The following is a 23515-nucleotide window of genomic DNA, read 5'->3' as shown; positions in this document are numbered from 1 at the left end:
GCCTGGGGAAATTAAACTCCTTCTCAGTAAGGGGAGGTGGGGGGAACTCTGCTTGAATATTAATATTACCAGTATTCTTCAGAGCTGAAAAAAGCTATAAAATATTTACCACACGAAAGGGATATTGGCTAGCATACCGATACGAACACTACAAATATCAGCAAGTCTAACGTTTTAGATTATAGGCTTTCCTGGGCTGAGAATCAAGTGACTTGTCACTCAAGCACAGAAAACACATTGAGGCCAGCTTACAATGTTATCAAATTACCTGACCTTACAGTTCAATATTGATTTTAGATTCGTCTACTGTCTTGGTTTCCTTATTATAACTATAATGCAATTTTCTAATACAGTTATTTCCTGTGACATTTTCTATTCATTGTTTACCACATGCCCTGATTTTCCATCTTAGAGCAACATTAAATAAAATAGCATTAAAATGGCATTAAATAAAAAGAGCATTAAAATATAATATTATCAGAACTGTCTGCAAACATAAGCAATACTGTTTGGTATTAAAGAAAGAAACCTATCAATATAACAGCCTTTTTTTTAAAAAAAAAAAAAGCCATGTTTGAGTAACAAATCTGCAATTAACTGGGTAGATATAGTCCTGTGGAAGCTCAACAATACTTCAGTTTTGTAAGGAAGGTGGGAAAATTGTGTCTTATGGGCAAGATCTACACTGATAGCTATGTCAGGCAAGAAGTTGTCCTCAGAGATCTTAAATCACACAATCAGCCCTTGCCTTTTCTAAAATTCTTCTAGTCCACTTCAAAGCATTGTGCTTCCTCTTTCCTGAGTTCACAGTAAAGTGTATCCTGAGATCCCTGCTGCTATGAAGAACATAGCCCTTAACAAATCAGTCCGTGAATTATTTGTCTGTCTTTAGCAGCAGGAGGTTCAAGACTAAGTTAAGAAAAGGTACCAATATTAACATCTCAGTTTTTATCATTTTAAGAGCTGGGTTTTTTTTTCTCAAAACTATTTTTCCAGGTAGCAAAATTACAGTGGACATTAAAGAGGTATAGCCCAATCAGAAGCTGCTGTTATCATAAATTTAAAGGGTACATTGCATGTGTAATTTTTCCTGTTCCCTTGGAAAGATACAATGGTAAGAAATTTTGTTCAATACAAATAAAAATGTCAATGTAACATTCTTATAATTTTGCAGTTTCAAATCATAACTATTAGACTATTATTCTCACTCAGTAATTAATCATAATTTTGAAATTAGCTGCAAATGAAACTATTAACTGAATTTAAAAAATGTCCAAAAAAGCTCAGTCTTTATGAATTAGTTCTAAATAATGCTAGGGCCAATGTCAGTAGCCATTACTTATTCAGGATACCATTTACTCACATAAGAAGTCCCATTAGCTTAATAAAGTCATTGAGATTGTGACACTCTGGAAATCAGACCACGGGGTTGTTGTAAGCCTAGTGATGTTGCTTTATTGAGCCGGGTGTGGTCCTCCAGAACAACTGCTACTGCAGAGCATCATTAATAGTACCAAACATGAACAAACAGTGATGCAGGTTGGAGCTCGCCACCGTCTTTGGACAACAGGGGAATGTTACGGTAACCTGTAAATATAATGACACACTATTAGTGTATTAACCACAAATGCAAAGATTATGATGGAGTGTTTTTATGATCTACTGTGCAAATAAGGCATAATTTATGATTCTCTAAATAACTTTTTAAACTAAACTGAAATGATACAGAACTCAAATCCCATTTTTACTGGTTTTCTCCTCTACATATACAGTATTTCAATTCTGGCATTTTTGGACACAGAGTGAAAAACTGAAGTGTCTTTCAGGATGTGGTGTTTTTTCAAACTGAAGACTTTTTGCCCAGTGATATTTAAACATGGGGAAAGCATCTATTTTAACATCCAAAGATGTGATGTGCTGTATGCATTGTTCTGATTGCAGGCAGATTAAGTAACTTGTGAATCAACAGTGATACTGCCTTAAAGATGAAGGGTGTTGCAGCAGTAATTCACTGTCCGGCTGAGGCAGAAAAAAAGCGTAGTGTAAGATCTTCTATGACATCTTAAGTTTGTTAAGGATCTCCTTTTACATATGAGTGATTTCCAGTATCAGAGATAAGGCATGCCTCAGAAACTACATGTTCATCTGGTTGTGGAAGCATTTAGAGAAGCTATAGTTCTCAACTTCAAACTTAATTAAATTACCTGTTCAGAAAACAAAACAATCACCTCTCCAAAACCCCAAACCTGTATTGCTTTATATGACTGTAATTGTCCATTATTTCATAATAATAATGTCACTTTTGATTAAAAGAAAATGTTCTGGCCTTATCTATGTATATCTAACTGCAGTTATCTGTTATGAATAGGTATCTACGTTCAGAAGTGCAGTTTTCAAAACCCTTCTTTAGGTGTGTCTGGATGTGTGTGTAGTCTTTGGGACCCTCATTTATTTGGGTTTGGATTTTCTTGATTCTTTTATATGACATGAAAGTTCACCTGGCATTCAGCTTCTGGGCAGCAGATATTAAAGCTGAGTTCAAGGCAATACGGATTTGAGAACAACTTTCAGAGCATGCATACAGTATGCGGAAGAATGTGGTTGGTTTCCTATCCAAAGATACATTTTAAGGACTAAAGCTCATTTCTAAAGACTGTGTCCTAGCCCCTACCTACAGAATATTCTACAAAGTGACCTGAGAGAAGTAAAGCTGCTTTTTTATTGAAATTGTTCCAATTTGTATGAAATAATTAACTGTTCATCGATCCAGTGATAATAGCGGTAATAATGGAATTCCTGTCCTGTATTAGTATTTTACATGGCAGACTCATTGGGACAGGGACTGTAACCCAGGACCCACCTCCTCTTGCCTCTAACCACACAGTTAGAGAATTATTCTCACCTTCAGCCCCTCTGACTACACCTACTTAATCATCACATGAAAAATCAAATACTGCTACAGCTGGGCAGCAAGTGTTCTTCCCCAGTGTAATCTACAACTGAGTTGGGAAACTGATGCTGGGGGAAGGCAGGCAGTGATGATATACATTTCATATACATTTGAACCCTTTCAAGAGAAAATGCAGAGGAGGGTGGCAATGGCCTCACTTTGTCTCACTGCATGTCAAAGAAAAAAAAAGATGTAAGTACTGCTCAGCTTTTGGAAGCAACTTGCCCTCAAGGGACTCCTCAGGGATATGAATCCTAGGAAAGGAGGGACAGTCCTGTAGTGCAGATTAAAGCAATCGTAGCTGTGAAGAGTAGGCTTTAAATCCTAACTTACTCTTCAGCATGGTTTAGACAGTTCTTTCCTAAGAAAACTAGACTGTTGTGACTCCCTCTGTAAGACATTATTTTCCCCTTTCACTATTTAGTTACTTAGAAGAAACTTAGCTGAAAGGAAAAATCACTGAACAGAAAATTGGTTCTGTTTTGGTCCAAACCAGGACAGGAGCTGAGATACATAAAGCAAAACCATGCTCCCAGACCTGGAATCCAGAGGTCTCAATGTTAAGCATTGCAATCAATTTTGAAATTATCTGCCGGTTCATCTCTTAGAAGCATTTTATTTATGCCTCTGGCCATCTTGATGACATCTTACGTTTTTTTACGTTGTGTTAAGTAGGGGTTGGGGCAATTTGTTTGGCACTGTTTATAGTTTTTGTACCTACACTAATTTCCCAGCATTTTGCATTACTCCACTCAAAATCTTTCCTGTAGAATCTACATGCTTGCTCTTTTCCAAAATATGAATCCACCATTTGTGACTGAAATTAATCTTACAGGCACATTAGAGACACATTGAAAAATTATACCAAAAAAAAAAAGCCTAAATTGATGGTTTTACAAGCATATGTAAGCTTTAGCGTCTGCTATTTAAATGTCTCAGACATCGTGAGTTGGCAGGGTGTGGGTTTTTTGCATTATCCTGAAATATATAAATAAAAAGAAAGCAAAAGGTGATCAGTGCAAAAACTTATGTTGGAGAAAAGCAAGTGTGCTTTAAGAGTAATGTCTTTATTCTTGTGTAACTCCTCAACCTCAACAAAGAATCACAAACAGCTTTATGACTTCAGAACCTGGAAAGAAAAAGCCATTAAAAATACTGTTAAGCTTAATAAGGCACAATGCCCATTGCCAGATCCAACGTTTTGCCTTCACTTCTTCATTGACTAATAAAAATTGGTCGTTTGTTTTGTCAGAAATAGCTTTGGAAATTCAATATAATAAACAGCCATTTTACATAAGCCTTTCTCTTTGGCCTACTGACTTCTGTGTCTGCTCTTTATGTGCAGCCTATTAATCACATAAAATTCCAGACGCTATACTGGTACAATAAAAGAAACACTACCAAGAAAAATACCATAAATATTTTGCTTAATTTATATTCTTCATTTTCCACTCTGAAAAGTTGTGGATAGGTTACGTGAGGGGTTTTGGGGAGTTTTTTTTGTTTTGTTTCGTTTTAATTTGGCTTGTATTTGGTTTTGAGCCTGAGTAGAAAGTGCACAAAACTGTTGCCTTTATAGTAGTTCTGACTGATCTCTCTTCCTGTTTCCTATTTTAATGAGTTAAAAATACTGTCTGAGCATTTTCTATCTAGAATGGAATACTGCAGTAGAAATAATTAACTGTTGTTAATATTCTTTTGATTTCTACACTGTGGATTTGCGTTCAGAGACTACAATGACTTAAAAAAAAAGAGAGTGCATTTTTTTACCTATGGTTATACAGTTATCCTTTAGGAAATAAACATAATGCTGTACTCTATCAATACCACAGTAATGATAAAAGCCTGCAATGCTGTAGATTTTTTTTGAGCTGTTATAGGTGGCTCACATAAAATATTACCTTTACTTAGGCTCAGCAATGGTAAAGTGTATTGACCAAGGAATTCATTTGCAACCAGAGATATCTCATCCTCCACACAGAAGCGTATCAATGCCAGTTCTGGAATTTGGACGGTAAAAGAGAAAGTTTCATCCCATCTAGGGCTCAAAGCTAATGAAAAGAGAAAATACACAGTATCAAAATACCATTTCATTTATTGTACTTAATATCTGAATTATTGTATCTGCTATCACTAGCCTGAACTGGTAAAGATTCATTCTTTTTCCCTAGATTTCTGTGCCCATTTAAATAAGTGATGAAACTCCCACTGACTGCAGTGGTATATAGGTTACATCTTTTGTATAGATTATGGAGTTAAAACTGTCAGAGGGAAGCTCTCAGAATGAAGCAAACATAGAGTGCTTGGGACTTGCCTACAGTATGCAGGCCAGCCTCTTCTAAGGATTTGTCATGTATTAGCTACCTAATACTGTAAATCAAAAGCCTAATAAAGTTGGTGTCATCTCTCAGAAGAGAGCAAAACGAGACAGCGATAGCCAGGTTAAGAACCTCTGCTCAACTTAAATTTTCCTATAGCCATACCAGTTTCAAGTTTTTGCCAAAGTTTCTCCTTTTACAGTGTTGAAAATGAAGCAGGTGCTAAATAAATTAAGGTAGTAAAGCAATCACTTGACTAAAAATACAAAAAGAGGATGCGGAACAGGAGGGGGGTTGATTTGTCTTGAGCAATGTTCATACAGAGAGAAAAGAAATTCAGGGGCCAATTTAAAACAGCAGCTATCTACAAATAGGAAAAAAGAAAAATAGAAGACAGAGAAACAGAAGAAGGGAGATCACAGGGAGCTTTTAGTCTGAGATATCAAGAAGATCTATATGATAAACGTAAGGGAATGCTCAAAGACAACTACAAAGAGTACACGCTTCACCTGTCAAGCAATTAAGGGACTAGTCCTACTAGAAACTTCATATGAGCTAAGTGATGAACTCGTAGAAATTTCTTCAGAAAAAACGTATTTAAATTTACCAATTAGTGTACTGGTTTTGGCTGAGATAGGGTTAATTTTCTTAATATCAACCTGTATGGTGCTATGTTTTGGAACTGTGACCAAAACAGTGTTGATAACACAACAATGTTTTAGCTATTGCTGAGCAGTGCTTACAGAGTGTCAAGGACTTCTCTCTTTCTCATGCTGCAACCCCCACCCCCCATCACAGTGAGCAGGCTGGGGGCGCACAAGAAGTTGGGATGAGACACAGCTGGGACAGCTGACCCCAACTGACCAAAGGGGTACCCCAAGCCATATAACATCATGCTCAGCATAAAAAAGGTGGGGAAAAGAAGAAGGAAGGGAAGACATTCAGAGTTGTCTTCCCAAGTAACCATAATGCCTGACAAAGCCCTGCTTCCCTGGAAATGGCTAAACGCCTGCCTGCCGATGGGAAGTGCTGAATGAATTCTTTATTTTGCTCTGCTTGCACACGCAGCTTTTGCATTACCTATTAAACTGTCTTTACCTCAACCCACAAGTTTTCTCACTTTTGCCCTTCGAACTCTCTCCCCCCATCCCACTGGGGGAGAGTAAGCAAGTGGCTGTGTGAGACTGCGCTGCCATCCAGGGTGAGCCCACAACATTGAGTAAAGACAATGCATTCCATCTTCCTTCAGGAGACTGCTACTAACTGGCAGAGTTTGTGCTTTCTTAACCTACTAGTCCACAAAAAATGGCACATATAGAACATGAACTTCTGCTACACATTTTGTGCCAGAAGACCCTAGTCTAGAGAAAAATAATTGCAGTCTCTGTAAGTACATAACTTCTTGGGATAAAAAAAATGGTAATTCCTTATAAAATATTGTTGTGCTTTGTTTACAGTGAAGAGAATAAAACTAATGCTCACCATTGCTTTTTATAACACTAGATTTTTTTTTTGCTTGATCTTCTGGCACACCGTAAATTTCTATCTGCACTAAAGGGTCAGCTTTGTTAGTCTTCGACAGGTTACTGGGTGGTAACTGATGACCACTGATGAGCTGGAAAATCAAAGTTGTAATGTATTGAAATAACTGTAAGAATGAACTTTACATAGTAACCATAGCAGCAAAAACTATTCCATAAGAAACTACTATAAGCAGCATATACAAGCCATAAACTATTATAAAAATACATAGTAAACACAATGAAATTAAGAATATGGTGCTTCCCATTTAATTGAATTATCAGCTAATTTCATAGAATCATATAATTGTTTGGGTTGGAAGGGACCATTAAAGATCATCTAATCGAACTCCCTGCCGTGAGCAGGGACACCTGCAACTAGATCAAGTTGCTCAGAGCCCCATCCAACCTGACCTCAAATGGTTCCAGGGATGGGGTATCTACCATCTCTCTGGGCAACCTGTTCCAGTGTTTCACCACCCTCATAATAAATAAAAAAATCTGATATCATGCTTTAAATAATAATGTTCAGATTTAAGTTTTTATTCAATAACTAGCCATAAAAATTATATTTGGTTGCCATGGAAAATAATAATGTTGGAGGAGTCAGTCTCATGGTTTTTTTTGTATTTTCTGAGATCAAGCTCATGAATTCCTATTAAAGCTGTGTCTAGTGGACCAGCACTAACACCCATGGTGACGTTAGCACTGTGTTACAGGTATGTAGCAGACTGCCTCAGCTGTGTTCCTTCTCTTCAACAGTAACACATAAAAACTCTGCATTTAGTAGGCTCCCTGATGTTTTTCTCCTTAATTTCATTAGCTACCTGGAAATTTTGCCTCAGACTGCCCTGTGATCTGGCACCCAGCCTAAGAAAGGATTTATGAAACTCACAACTTTGTCTGCTTTCTATCTATATTTCAGGACACCTAGGAGGGAATAACCATCTGTGCCATAATCTGCTTTTTAGAAATCAATGTATGGGACATATCAAGAGACATATACAAGCCTGCAAACCTAGAAAGACAGGACTCATGATCCAGATCTCAGGACTAATCATCAGAACTCATGATACAGCTTCTTATTACCCTGTCAACCACCAAAAAAATCAAACCCCACAAATTCCACATTTTGCTTAGGCATTTTCTGTAACATCTTGCTTCAAGAAAAGTTCTCGCCTGAAACATTGAAGAGCAGTGGCTTAGCAAACCTTGATGCTGTCCCCTTCCTTTCTAGAAATAGCTACTCCCTTCACTAGAAAGCTTTGCAAGATGCAAGCACTGACTGACTGCCCACTTAGAACCGGGGAGGTTCTTTGACATATTTTGAACGTCATGATGAAAATTCAGCCACATTGGCCAAGTCCTCCTTCCCACTCTTACCCCATTGCTAGACCGAGTCAGCACACTATGGCCCAAATCCATAAATCCAATCAATTTTTGAGACCCAAGGTGAAGCAGACATACAGAGAGAGTAATAAATAACATGGTAGGCTCAGAAATTTCCATATGAAATACCTTGAATATTTGTATTTCTGCTTCAAAGGCTATATGCTTCTTGTCGATGGGAACTGTAGCACATCAGGTGGAGAAGGATATTGAATTCAGTAAAATCGGGCCCACTGTGATTTTTGTGTTCACTTATGTTCTTCATTCATTCATTCACAGTCAGTCTGAGAGATTTGACGTCTAGATATTTTATATCTTTGCCCTCTGTGAAGTAATTTCTCTAGCAGAAACTGTTTTTCCTTTGACTCCTGCTCCTGACTCATTTAGTCTTCAACCACCATTTCCTGTTTTTTGCTGCTGACTCTATGAATGGGGCTCTCTGTGCCATACAGTCCCTCAGCTGGTGGGATGCCATTGCTTCTTTGTATCCTGCACTACCCAGCCTGTCATCTCAGTCTATGTCCTCAGTCTAAAAAGCTGCCTTTCTCTTTTCTGACTTCTTCCAAACTCAGACATTTACTTCCCATTGTCAATGATTTTGTCTGTCTCCTGCGTTACAATTGCGGATTGTTTTTTCCTCATCTTAATTAACTCCAGCTTTATACAAATAAGGGCTAAAGTAACTGATATATATATATATATATGCATGGGTGCTTAAAATCATCCAGTAATGTCTATTCATAATTGCTATGCTCACTGTTAGGACACTAAAATCTTCTTGACTAGTCACATGCATTATTGTAAGTATTTTGTAATTGTTATTAGCTTATGTTTTATCTATCATCTCCACTATTTATTTATCTGAAATAAACAGAATAGCAATTATACACTACTTTAATGCTAATTAAATAGCATTTATGCAAATTGTGTACTGTGTAATCAGAAACAGCACTTTTCATTGGGAAAAGGTAGTTTTCTAACTAGTGAACAATTATAAAACATCTACTTGACCTCAAAAGAAGGGGTTTTTCTAACCCACTATTTTTAAATGACATGTATTTTTAGTATTTTTAAGAAGTAAATCAGATTTTAATTTGAGAGAAGCAGAAATAATTCAAAGGCTTATTGATTCATCCCCCTTTTTACACTTACTTTATATCATTTTAGAATGATAATAAACACTCTTTTATGTATGCATAGGAAGACAATGAAACTAAAAAGAAGCATGAAGCTTCCTATTGTATCTTTAAAAATTTCCATTTGTCAATTAGCATTATAATAGTACATGTGATATAACCAATGCTTAAAGGAAATAACACCAAAAGCGCACATTCCATTTCTGAGTTTTCGGAGTTCAGACCCCACAACCATAACTGACAAGTCCCCTTGTCAGCTACACTTGTGACACAGTGCAAGTTATATTTATATTTCCGTACACAACACTGTGAAAAATTGTGTATTTTTACAAACTTTTATAACTTCTGAACACCTACATATTTTTAGCAAACATAAGCGAACTACAGATGGGAAACCATCCAAGCAGCAGTAAATACTATATGAAAGTTTTAACATGTTGTTAAAAAACAATATTGAACTTCGCAACAACCAGGAATGGGGATAAAATGAGAAACCAATAATAGATAACAAATAGGTCTGAACTACATAACGTTTGTTTTCACATTTTATGGAACAAACCAACAAACTACACTTACCCTTATTGACAGAGACATTGGTTTACTGTATCTTCCCACATTGTGTGGGGTAAACGTTGTGTTGTGACTTCTCAAGAACTCTGGTTTCAGAATATAGCCACAACCACCATTGTCTAGGAATTTTCCATTTTGCAATTCCATTTGTACTCCCGGGGTCTGGAAGTTTAAGGCCACTATAAAGTTAAATAAATATTGATTTTGGTGAATTAGAGTTGATACCATTTTATAAAACAACTCTCTGACAATAATAGTAAAAACAAAAGCAAATGAGATTAAAATATGTATATCTTTCAACTCATATGTAAGATCCTGTTGTTTCTCTTTAATTTAGCAGTATTCAGTAATGAATCATTCATGTGTGAAAGAAGTGCACCATTTAGAACTGCACCATGTTTTAAGAATTACCCTATAGATCTTTTTTATACTGCAGTGTGTTGTGTGTTTTCTATTTTCTTTCTAAATTAGACCTTGGAGGATATTAAATGAGAGATCTTTTTTCTCCATAAGGACTAAATTCACATACTAGTTTCTCTACAGTGGCAAGACCCTGCACCCTGAACCTGCTTACAAAGTTCTGGTGCAGAAGGCAAAAACATAGGCTTGTAACTAACCTTAGTTATGGTGCAGCATTCATCACAAAAGCATGTCACCCAGAATATCAAGAAGCTTTAGTTTAGAGTTACAATATTCAGTGCAAATACATATAAGTTGACAAAAGTAGAAGCAATTTTAAAAGTGTTCTTAAATTTATGTGTGCAAACCCTCTTCAAGCTTAATCCTCCAGTACTGGTGTTTATTGTTAGTATACACCTGACAGATTTTCCTTTCCTTGGCAGCTCAAAACATTTTTGGTTTGCTGCAGCAGCAATAATAAAATAACGCACTTCTCATGAACAGGATATTGTAATTCCTGAGATAAAGCCAACATTGAAATAGATCTGTTTAATGAATTTTTCCCCTATTCCAGTACATTGACGCTTCCTGTCACATTCAAAATACAAAATGCACAAGTCAAATCAGCGAAGTGATAACATGACATGTGTTAAATAGAAAATGATATAAAGTCATTTACTCGATGGCTTGGTAGGAAAAAAATGAAGATTTTTAAGCAGTACAAGCGATTCCTCATAATAATTCAGGAAGAGGACCTTATTACATGTTCCTATGAGATAATATAAATGTACTGAAGAACATTTGGCAGAATTCAGAAATCCTTATCTCATGTGGAAAATGCAAGAAATTTGGATCTGTTTCACTGCAAAAATTACTTGTTTCTTCACTGCTTTGATGATCCTTTTAAAAAATTCTGTAGTAAATGACACAAATAGGAACAGATCTGTAGAGTGAAGCAGCTGGTACTACAGACTTAATGTTTGCACTATGCATGTTTTCAGTGAGGTTACTTCAGAAGAGCTCTAGCCTGGTCCCATGACCTCAATACCAATTAATGGCTGGAACACATCAAGTGCTCCCAGAGTGCATCCTCTGTTTCATCTGAAAGGAATCCCATCTGTGCTAGCTAAGACTGCTCTGCAACATGAACTAACCAACATGCACTAAGTAGGAACAATTGGGAACCTTGCCTAAAAAAAACCAACCAACCAAAGAAAACAAAACCACCACCAACAAAATACAACATGCACTCCTGCTTTAAACTAAATGCTAATGTAGACACAGGCATAGATTCTGTGTCAATATGTAAAGAAACTTTAAGCTTATTTTACCTTGACAACAGAAATTAAACTTCAAAATATTCATATTGCCCATTGCACATCATTGCCTTTTTTGAAGAGGGTAAGTATTCTCTTGGTATAGTTTTGGCAGTGGTTCACAATTTGTTTTTTATGACTTAACACATCATTCAGAAACAGACCCAAATGTGGTCCTGTATGACCCTTGTTGGATCTTAATACATTGACTCAAGCAGTACAATGTATGCTACAGAGCTGCAACCCTGAGGCCTCTTGAAGCCTGGGTCCTGGCACAATCTACAGGTAACCCAAGATCTCTCGTTCCATAGATAATTCCGAGGTCATGCTTTCAGAATATGTGGTTTAAAAAGTGTAACTGAAGTTAGGCAAATCAAACAGTCATAGCTTCAAATAGCAGCTTCCACATGATGAAACAAATTACATGATTGCACATAATGAGACTGTTGCTAAATTTGCCAAGCTTCATAGGCTACTAAGCAGGAAAGACTGATTTAACAACAGAAACAAGCAAAGAAGAATACTTTACATTTTCTCATATTAAGGAAAATTACTTTTGCAACACAAGTGAAGGGCAATGTTATTACGGGTTGATATCTTCGAACACCAACACTATATTTTATACTTAATTTAATTTTACCTTAGAATAAGTTAAAAACACACTGAACAGTAGTTTTAATTTACCTACTGATTTCCCAGTATTGCAAGTTGTAACCCGATTAAGGTAAGTGAATGTGAAATTTTGTATTATATTCTCTGAAATGCATACATCTACTACTACTGTTTGCAAGGTTCATAGCTGCTTGGGGCCTCCTAGGACAATGCTTTATGGTGTACTGTTGATGCTGAGTTTTTCTTTTTAATCAGATGAAGTTATAACCCTTACACGTCCTGAGAAATGGTGAAGTTCATAAATTAAAACCTATGTTTTCCATTGTCTAGCAGTGTGGTTTTAGCAACACATTTCTGCAAGGAAGATTGAATTTCTACCCAGTGTTTCTTTTTAGGTTTGCTGAATTCAAGAACAGAACTGTCAATAACATGCTTTGTACTGTTGTTTTATGAAACAACAGAAATTTAATGCATGTACAAAGAGAGCTTTAAACTGCTGATTTCTTTTGGAAAGAAGTCCAAATATGTTCACTATGAAACATCTGAACAGTACATAATCTTAACACATGGTTTTCATGGGAAAGTACAGGCACCTAAAGTTTAGTACTGTTTAAACTTTAAAGTAGTAAAGTTTAGTAAAGTTTAAACTTTCTCCTCAGTCTGTCCATTAAGCACCAAAAGCCTTTTAACATTGGCATGAAAATCAAAACAGCAGAGAAAAACATGGGCTTGGAGGACAACCTATGGAGGACAAATGAATCCCTGAGTGTGATTCCTGCATCTGAAATAGATGCAAGTCTTCCTGGAACCATGAAGCCAAATCTCCTTCAGATCAGAGTATTTAATACTCAATTCTTCTTGCGAAGGACCAAAGCTGCCATGGCTGTCCCTGTTGGCCGCAGATGTAAATAACTTCATATAGCAAATGCAAGTTAGGAAATACCCTAGCTCCAAAACAATGAAACAATCAATAATGCACAGAGAAATACGAAGGGTATATTTAATCCCAAACCTCTGTATCACAAGCAGTTAACTGAAGTCAGTCCCACAACTAATTGCAGAACTAACCACAATCTAAGTATTCAAATACAGCACCTTCCATAAGCACTACCATTCAAGACATAATTGACTTTTAGAATGAAAGCAAAAGCTTTTGAAAACCAAAGTGATCACTGTGGTTCTTAGAATTCTAAGTCACCAAGATTTCAAAGCAGTTGAGGAAAACTGCATGTCTTTTGTCTGTGATACTGCCTCTCAATTAATATTCCTATTGGGACTTTTAAATTGTCTTTTTTTTATTTTTTATTCTTTCCTTCCTCGTTCTATTAGCTATATTACGACCCTAAGGTTTAATATATTTTTTGTATTTAAAAGGGGAGATTTTAAAATGGATAAGCACACATTTATCACCAATTTTCCTTAAAATGAATTACTTAATTGCATTTTATGCCATTTAAAATCCATCTGAAAATGTCTGAATTTTATGCAATCTCCAAAAATATCATATGCAAAAAGCACTCAGTGCCAATATCCTGTCTCCATGATTTACTTCACTCATTTGAGTCTAAAGAGATATAATAGATCACACTTCCAACCCTTTGATCAGTCTTGTTGCCATCGTCTCAGCTCTTTCCAGTTGTCTATGTTCTTAAATGGGCCACTCACAATGAATGCAACACATCTTCTGTGCCTTAGATAACTAAAATTTGCACTGAATTTCACACAGACTGGGAAATACTATGAAAACAGGACCATATCCTAATTATCTGGCATATTTAGTCATTGGTTATGAGATGATCTATGTGACTGGATTTGAAGACACTGCATTCATTCCACATTAACACTCCCAGCTGGGCGTTGACTGTCTATACTGTCTTCTTACATGCGGGTCACAGCTGCACCCAATCCACCACTGCCCAAATTTACAGAAATATTTTCAGAAGTCCTTACGTTACTGGGTAGTCCACATTACTTTTTTAAAGGGATGGAGGTGGCTTTTAAAAAATTTCATCCACAGCCTGAATAAAGGGCATGCTAACTGAGTACGAGTTGACTCAAAATGTGGATGTAAAGGGAGGATATTCAGTCACCAGTTTACATTGAAACCTACTGAAGATATCTGAAGGAAGGATAAACCGTAACATGATGACAACTTGTCACCTGTTACATATACCAGGAAGCAAGCATTCATTTAGCAGAAGCAGCATACACAGCAGGAGGATCTCTTATTGGTAGTAAACAAATTCTATCAAACTAAAATGTAATACCTTCATCATCTGAATGATAAATATAACACTAATTTCTAAGCCCTGTGCAAACAATAACTAGCACAATATCCTCAAGTACAAATAATATTTCCTTTTTAGTACATTGAATAGTATTTTCAATCTAATATGCAGTCTGATGGAGTTTGCATAAGAGAAATCCAATGCATACTATAGTATCCTGTAAACCCTTCTCACTAACAGCAGATGTAAGGAAGATAATGTGCTTTATCACCAAGTGAGCAGAACATGTAACCTGGAAAAATGGTGGAACACCATGGTTTTAAAACACCTTTTTCATCTGGGTCTACCTGAGAAACTAGAAAGATTTCCAGTGTAATTAAGACACTCTGCCAAATTTCAGCAGCCTCCTTGGGCTGCCCTAAGCCTGAGCGTTACTTGCTATTCTGGTCCCATCTTGTCACTCTCTGCGTGCTTGTTAATTCAGGCTTGTGGACATACTATTCAAAGTCAGTCTTTTAAGTGTCCTCAGCATCTCCTTTGCCTTGGGCTTTATGAGTTTTTTAAATCTTTATGCAGCTTTAGCTCTCTTGCCAAGCCAGTGAATAGGTGAGATCCCACCCGAGCTTTATGAATAAAGACTTAGGTCTATCAGAAAAAAAAAAAAACATGGCTAAAGGGATTGGTTCCCTTGCAACACACAGCAGACTTAACTGGTTAGTATAAATTTTGGCGTACAAACTGTCTCTCATCTCTTTTTCTGACCAAAAAATTTGGTCAAACTGTATGTATTTTTTTCCTCTCCTTACAGAATAAAACGGGGCATTAGATATCCAGACTCCAAATTTTATTAAGCTTAATTAAAATTTCTGGCTTTGCTTATCACTGATGCATTTTGAAGTGGATGCTCTTTTACTCTACAGAAACTTAATTTATGAATTACTTACAACATGAGGTATTCTGCTGTAGTAAGAGGACTACTCTTCTGAGAGCTGGATAACATGCATAACTATCTGACACATCATGCTCGGCCTGTGCAGTCAGTCTGTCCTTATTGTCTTTGGGTCAATTCAGTACTGTTGCTCTAAAGACACTGGCATTAGAAATGTTCATAATTCAGTCATTCTAATGTCATAATTGCTGACATTGTTCCTACTCAATTACAAGTAGCTCTACTGCAAAAAAGATGTCAGGTGATTAAAAATCATCCATTGTCCAAGTATATCTGCAATTGGTTTCAATTAGAGATCCTCTCTTGTGAGGTTCTCTTGGGAAAAGTACCTAAAGCATTTCTGATAAACTATCAAATCTAACATCTAAATTGATTTTGGCTATTTAATTAATGTGCCAGTCTGAAAGTTACACTTCAGTGTAAGTCTGAGCATCTTTTGGTTGTCTTTTCACTTATTTCACATCTGAAACAGATACTTTTCCAAAATAATTCTTTAAATTTGTTTCCCTTGTGCTTCTTGGCAGAACAGTGTATATTATCAGCTTCCCTTTCCTGTTTTAGTCTGGGTCTCTAACGCAGGGTTTAAACAAGGTCAACAAGGAGTTCAGAGACAACAGTGTCCCTGCAATCTTTTCTGTCTTTCTTTAAAATTGGCTAGATTTCAGATAAATTATTTAGCATTCTATTAGTTGTCTGCATTTATGGATTTAGTAAAGATAGCTGGAAAAATTAATGATAAAATGAAATTTCTGTGTTTCTTTGCTTTTAAGTGAAATTCCAGTATCTATTACACATAAAAAACTGCCTAAAAAGGAGCAGTCTCCAGAGCAGCCCAAAAGCTTTGTCATAAACCTGGCAGTTAGAGATGCTCCTGCAAGAGAAGTGTGAAACCTTTATTCAAAACACCTCCCAGCCCTTGGAGCCATTCCAAAGGAAAGGTGAGTGTATTTAGATAGCTTCATATATCAGGGTGATATTGTCCCAGCTAACTTGTAGATGTCTACACATGAGTTAGCTGCCCCACTACAGCTAGTGTGGTTCTAATCAATGAAGTTTAAGGGACAACATAACCAAAAATGGGTCCATAGTCTACATATGAGATTGATCATATCCCTGGAGACTGCAATTCTAATAGCTGTCCCATTGGGCTGGGGACTTATGGGAGCAAACAGTAAAAGGAGAAGCAACCCTTTTTGGGAGTTCCATAAACCATGATGGCCTGTGGATTTTTTTTCCAACAGCTGTGGACATTTTCCAAACTACACGACTATGTTAATAACAAACACACTTCTTTGCTTGGCATCTTAGTATTATCTTTCCACAACACACTATTCAACAGTACTTAGTAAGATTTATGTCAGTTATGCAAGATCTAGTTTTCACTTTCTAAAGATGAAGTTTTGGACTGTTAAAACCATACTAGGAAGACAGTAATAATATAGGTATTGACCCCCGTGCCTTTTCTGCAGCTGACCTGTGATGACTAGTCCTATCCCTAAAACCTCAACAATACAGAGTGGCCAACCAAGAGATACTTTTCTGTTCATTCTCATTTCATTCTTCCAGGGCATTGCTTGTCGTAGGAGCTAGCAGGAAAACTTCCCTGTCTTTCTTATAGCACATTCTCCATGAGTCAGTTGTGGGATAAGGCCACAGCAAGCCCAATCAAAGAACGAGCTCTAGACTAGAAGTATAGCTGTACAGAACAGCCTGGACGTGTTTTTGTCATGAGGTGTATGACATGTCAGACTCATCCCCTGCCTTTGAGCTGAAGAGGTTTTTTAGTTTGGGACAATATCTGGAGCCCATTTTGGAAAGATAGCTGAAGCTCTGTTTAATGGCTGGAGACTAAATATTAGGCTTTCAGATGCAGAATGAACAAAGACAAAATGCTGTGATGTATCTGTCTTTTCCATGTCATAGGCAATATTTACAGTTAAGTCATCTGCAAAGTTCTAAGGATCACAATGCCAGATTAAGAGTGCTCACTTAGCATCTAACTGCAATAATGTATACTGTGAAAAGCTTTGAGGTAGTCTAATAACCTAACCGGACATATAAATAAAAACATTAAAGCATGTCACTTCACAAATTTCACTAGAAATTCAAACAACAACAATGCAAAGCTATAATGTAATGAATATTCTCAATTTGTTTCAGATGTCACATTAGCTGTTGAAAAAAAGCCATGTTACAGAAAATGCTTGCTTTACAATTTTGCTGTGCTATAAAAAAATTTGCAGCAAAAATAATAACCAAGAGTACAAAATTATGATGCTGAAAAACTAATTAAATATATAAGAAAAGGTAGTATTCCATCATCTTTTAATAGAAGACCCTGTGTTTTTCCTTAAATTCAATTTCATGATTTCATAAATTCCTTTACTAAATTTGACACTCCATCACATATTCTAAAATGTATAGTGTTCAGTAAGATTGCGAGAATATCTAAACTTCCCGTAACCAAACATAATCTGTTTATTTAGGAAAAAAAAATCAAATCAGTCCTATTGTCTCCAGTTTTGCCATATGTCCAGCGAGAAGGGAAAATACAGTTCCACAGAAAACATATAACAACCGAAAATTCCAAAGTAAATTAGTGATTCTGTGCCCTCTTTTTCTTTTTAAAGGTTTCCAAAGTCCGCCTCTTCTTTAATTTTTCGCTCTCTTATAACCCAAGCAAGGTCAGACTTGATGGTCATTTTAAGTTGCAAAAGTGAGTCATATAAAGATCTAAATAAGTAGGTTTCTTTTCCTCAGGTAGCTGCAGAGCTTAAAATCAGAACTAGTTAGAGAACTCTTTATCACTCATCTTTTGATGCATTATTTTTATCATATTATTGCACACAACATTTCGCCACAAAACAGATGTGAAAAAATTGCCAAGCTGCATTTTAATATCACATGGCCAAAACAAAACCTACAATGAGAAAAAAATCCATCATGCAAGTAGTGGAATCTTCACAGTAGCGTACAAACTTTTATGAGTACTCCAGAAAACATATGTTCTGTATAGCCTCTTCTAAAACAAAACTCTGTACCTGCCATACCATGGCTTTCTCATATAACTTACGACATGTTTTGGTCCTTCCTGTAGATTGTTTTGGTACAAATGCAAAGGATGTATTCAATGGATGAACAAGGAGCTCCTGGACAAACTCAGAACAAAAAGAAAGCCTACAGAGGGTGGAAGTAAGTACAGGTAGCCTGGGAGGAATACAGAGTAATTGTCCAAGGAGCCAGGGATCATGTTAGGAAAGCTGAAGCCCTGATAGAATTAAATCTGGCCAGGGACATCCAGGGCAACAAGAAAAGCTTCTGTAGGTACATCGGTGATAAAAGGAAGACTAAGAAAAATGTGGGCCCTCTCTGGACGGAAACGGGAGACCTGGTTACCCGGGATGTGGAGAAGGCAGAGGTACTCAATGACTTTTTTGCCTCAGTCTTCACTGGCAAGTGCTCAAGCCACACTGCCCAAGTCGCAGAAGGCAAAGGCAGGGACTGGGAGAATGAAGAACTGCCCACTGTAGGAGAAGATCAGGTTCACAAGGTGCACAAGTCCATGGGACCTGATGAAGTGCATCCATGGGTCCTGAGGGAACTGGCAGATGAAGTTGCTAAGCCACTATCCACGATTTCTGAGAAGTTGTGACAGTCTGATGAAGTTCCCACTGACTGGAAAAGGGGGAACATAACCCCCATTTTTAAAAAGGGAAAAAAAAGGAAGACCTGGGGAGCTACAGGCCAGTCAGTCTCACCTCTGTGCATGGCAAGATCATGGAGCAGATCCTCCTGGAAACTCTGCTAAGGCACATAGAAAATAAGGAGGTGATTGGTGATGGCCAACATGGCTTCACTAACGGCAAATTGTGCCTGACAAATTTGGTGACCTTCTATGACAGGGTTACAGCATTGGTGGATAAGGGAAGAGCAACTGACGTCATCTATCTGGACTTTTGACACTGTTCCGCATAACATCCTGGTCTCTAAATTGGAGAGACATGGACTTGATGGATGGACAACTCAGTGGATAAGGAATTGGCTGGATGGTCGCACACAAAAGAGTTGTGGTCAATGGCTCGGTGTCCAAGTGGAGACCAGTGACAAGTGGCGTTCCTCAGGGGTTGGTGTTGGAACCAGCGCTGTTTAACATCTTTGTCGGTGACATGGACAGTGGGATTGAATGCACCATCAGCAAGTTTGCTGATGACACCAAGCTGTGTGGTGCAGTCAACACACTGAAGGGAAGGGATGCCATCCAGAGGGACCTTGACAGGCTTGAGAGCTGGGCCCGTGCAAACCACATGAAGCTCAACAAAGCCAAGTGCAAGGTCCTGCAAATGGATTGGGACAATCCCAAGCACAAGTACAGGCTGGGTGGAGAATGGATTGAGAGCAGCCCTGAGGAGAAGGACTTGAGGCTGTTGGTTGATGAGAAGCTCAACACGAACTGGCAATGTGTGTTTGCAGCCCAAAAAGCTAAAAGGCTTCATCAAAAGAAGTATGACCTCAAGGGAGGTGATTCTCCCCCTCTATGCTGTTCTCCTGAGACCCTACTTGGAGAACTATGTTCAGCTCTGGGGCCTCCAACATAAGAGGGACATGGACCTGTTGGAGTGGGGCCAGAGGAGGGCCATGAAGATGATCAGAGGGCTGGAGCACCTCTCCTATGGAGACAAGCTGAGAGAGTTGGGTTTGTTGAGCCTGGAGAAGAGAAGGCTCTGGGGAGACCTTCTAGCAGCCTTCCAGTACCTGAAGGGGGCCTACAGGAAAGCGGGAGAGGGACTTTTTACAAGGGGTAAGAGTTTTAAACTGAAAGAGGGTATATTTAGATCATCTATTAGGAAGAAATTCTTGACTGTGAGAGTGGTGAGACACTGGAACAGGTTGCCCAGAGAAGCTGTGGCTGCCCCCTCGCTGGCAGTGTTCAAGGCCAGGTTGGATGGGGCTTTGAGCAACCTGGTATAGTGGAAGCTGTCCCTATCCATGGCAGGGGGGTTGGAACTAGATGATCTTTAAGGTCCCTTCCAACCCAAACCATTCTATGATTCTATGAAAAGCATATTTACATCTTTCTATTTTTATTTTCACTGAGGTTTTCTTTTGGTTTGTTGTTTTGTTTTTTTTTTTCTCTGTTTTTCTCAGTCAATATAATACAGCTGATATTTGTTTATTTAAATAACTGTCCTGAATTTTCTTCCCCTGCATAAATCTTTACATTCCATTTTATTTGCTAAATAAAAAGGAGATACGGATATGCCAAACCAGTTCTTTCCAGTGCACACTGCAGTTGTAGGCAGGAGGCATACTAATTTTCCCAGACTATAAAAAGTTATTGTAGGTATTTTTCTCTGTAAGACCTCTTTGTTCACAAAACCTATCCTGTTCTTACAAGTCTCTCTTTTCAGAGAATGGACACTGAGAGCACGGTGATATCCAGAAGAGATTTTGTGAAAACTCTGTACTTTTTACTATGGTTTTTAACTTTCCTTCCTCTGGAAATCAGGTTTACACAATGACATAATTCTCATCCTCAGCCCCAACAAATCTTGAGCCTGTTGGACAATTTCATCCTGCTTTAGCTGAGCGCTAGGCTGCTCTGAGTTAGTATGTTCCAAACAATTTAGAGAAAATTGCTGGCAAGGTACAGAAGAGAGCACTGGTTTGGGTCTATCACTAAGGGGAGGGAAGGAATAACTCAAATCTCATCATTTACATGATGCAGAGGCCTGGCAGGGACTATTATATGTAGTTTTGAACAAAACCTGATATATTTTCTTTGCCCAGCCAGAACAGTTATGGATGTTAGAGGAACTTAAAAGTGATAAGGGTAAGCTAGCAGGTGTGGGGAAGGTGAAAGGAGCTGAAGAAGGGGAATAGGTGACATAGGAGAAATCTGGAGTCCTGTGAACAGTTTCAGAAAAGTGGTAGAAGGAATCTGTAGGGATTACTTTTGTGCATGGGATGCAGAGTGCAATGGCAGGGAGACAGGGAGGGTATGTGGGCTATATGGACATAGGACAGACAAAAATTAAAAAAATCTGTGTTAAATCAGTGGAAGGACTTCAGCATTAGATTCACTGAGTGGAGCTTTGGGAATTGCATTGTGAAGCACAGTTATATTTCTGCCAAACAGTTATCTAAAACAGATTAGGGAATCAAGAATAGATCTGACATGGCTTGAAAATAATATATGTGGAGAATTGCTTATAATCAGCTTATTCCCATGAGAAAAATGTTTCTTTAAAAGAAGATGCAAACGATGTGACCAAGAGGGCAGATCTAACCACTTCCTGCATATTTTTAATTCTTCCAGGAAGAGGCCCGAAGTCCCTATACAGCAAAAATCATATGTTTTGTATACTAATGTTTAGAATGACTTTTCATTAAAGTATACTCTGAGTCAACAGTCAATGTAGTCATTTTGAAAGACTTCAGTCCTGTTCGAGATCTAACAAACAGATATTCTTTACAGAGATCAGTGTGGAGATTTACAGGCTAGAAAGAAAACTAGTAACTGCAGTGTGATAAGCCTGAGAGATGAATTCAATTTTAAATTAAGGACCTCTGGCCAGCGTTTCCTCTAAGCATGAAACAAACTTACTAGTTTTTAATAGCTATGTAGACAGTATACAGTGAGTGCACCACCCCAGGTAAATAATCCAGCAATAGCATGACATCAGGATAAGCGAGGATCAACCACAAGGACAGAATATAATCAAACCAATTTCAAATGGTACGGTAGTGGTGAGATAATTCCAGCAACAGCCTAGCCCAAGTCCAAGTCTGTACTATGAATAAACATTTATAGTAACAGAGACACAAACAAAATTTATACTAAGTAGTAATTTTTTTACTCCTACTGTAGTTGTATAACTATACCTCAATACAACAGTCGGGATGAGAAGAAGAATTTGTAGCAATGAGAGAATTATGGAGGGTCTGAGTACATTTCAATTGTTTCATGGAACAGGCAGCACTGAGTGGCCAAATTCATGCAACCTCCCTGGTCATTGTTTCCTACATTACCTCAACGTGTGGCACTGAGAGCATGGCATAGCTCAGAGTGGGGACAGCAAAAGGTAAGAAATTTAGGCTTGGGGATGTCCTCCACCGCTTGTGGTCAGAGCCACAGACATGGGAACAGCAATCTTTCAGTAAAAGCTGAGGTATAATGCTCCACGTTCTGTAACTGTGGGAGAGTAGCTGGGGATACATTAGGGGGTTAAACAATAAATAATATGGATGTGCATGATTAATTGGAAATAGCACACTGTTAAAAACATTTCTGAGAAGGTGACTTGAAACAGAAGATATTTGGGGAGCCAAGAAAGAAAACAAGTGAAAAAGGAAGCCTGGAGCAAGGGTGCACATAAGCTTCAGGTCCCTACAGCGAAAGTAAAATCTGTACCCTTCTCTGTCTGAGTGTATATTGTAATATAACAAGGTGAGACTACACCTTTCAGCCTACAGCAAACTGCCCTGCTTACCCCACAGTCTCCCTCAGGTGGCCTTGGTATAGAACCAGAATAAAAGACAGAATATATATGTGGATACAAAAAATATTGTGCTCTACTTTACCTAAGGCTGCAGAAGGTGTAGCAGACAGATGTAGAAAAAGATTCTGTAAGTGACAATGTTTTAAACTGAAGAACAAAGAGATGAAGGCAAGATTGCCTCTAAAGCCATTAAAAGGGGGAAAGTGCTTACAGGTGAGAGGTTTTTCAAAGCATGCTGGGTACAGAAGTTATGCTTATTTTTAACAATTTAAAATTAAATACTAAACTGAAATGAAAAGGAACAGAAGTTATTGTTATTTCCTTGCTCAGGGAACTAATATGCTTTGTACTAGAAATTAAGATGCTAAACTTATGTTGCATCTATACAGTCACTGGAGACTCCCAGCAGCTCCCAGCTGTACCTGGGTATTCTGCTGACCAGGAGCATTTGAATGCTTCTTTGCAGTAGCATATCATATTCTGGGAATTCTTGGCACCAATATTAATTGTTGTGCCCACATCTCCTGTATCTGTGCCACTCCAGTCAGACAAAAACATTGAAACCCCACAGATCCTTCAGATGAGGCTTTCATTGCTGTCTAAAAATTCCTAAATCACACATACATATC

At 37.8% G+C, this 23515-nt stretch overlaps 1 protein-coding gene across 1 annotated transcript in view; it reads right to left on the bottom strand.

Moving 5' to 3' along the window:
* Window positions 1-1504: 1504 nt before the first annotated feature.
* Window positions 1505-23515, bottom strand: part of PLCZ1 (phospholipase C zeta 1) — a 59179-nt gene continuing 37168 nt past the window's right edge. The window contains exons 10-13 of the mRNA XM_068402004.1: window positions 9890-10062; window positions 6751-6883; window positions 4852-5001; window positions 1505-1587 (exon numbers count right to left, since the gene is read on the bottom strand). Coding sequence (XP_068258105.1) covers window positions 1505-1587; window positions 4852-5001; window positions 6751-6883; window positions 9890-10062 — 539 coding nt within the window. The remainder of the gene's footprint in view (window positions 1588-4851; window positions 5002-6750; window positions 6884-9889; window positions 10063-23515) is intronic.

The sequence above is a fragment of the Nyctibius grandis genome, chromosome 5 (assembly GCF_013368605.1).
Source record: "Nyctibius grandis isolate bNycGra1 chromosome 5, bNycGra1.pri, whole genome shotgun sequence".
Lineage (NCBI taxonomy): Eukaryota > Metazoa > Chordata > Aves > Nyctibiiformes > Nyctibiidae > Nyctibius > Nyctibius grandis.
This window is presented reverse-complemented; position numbering and strand designations above follow the sequence as displayed.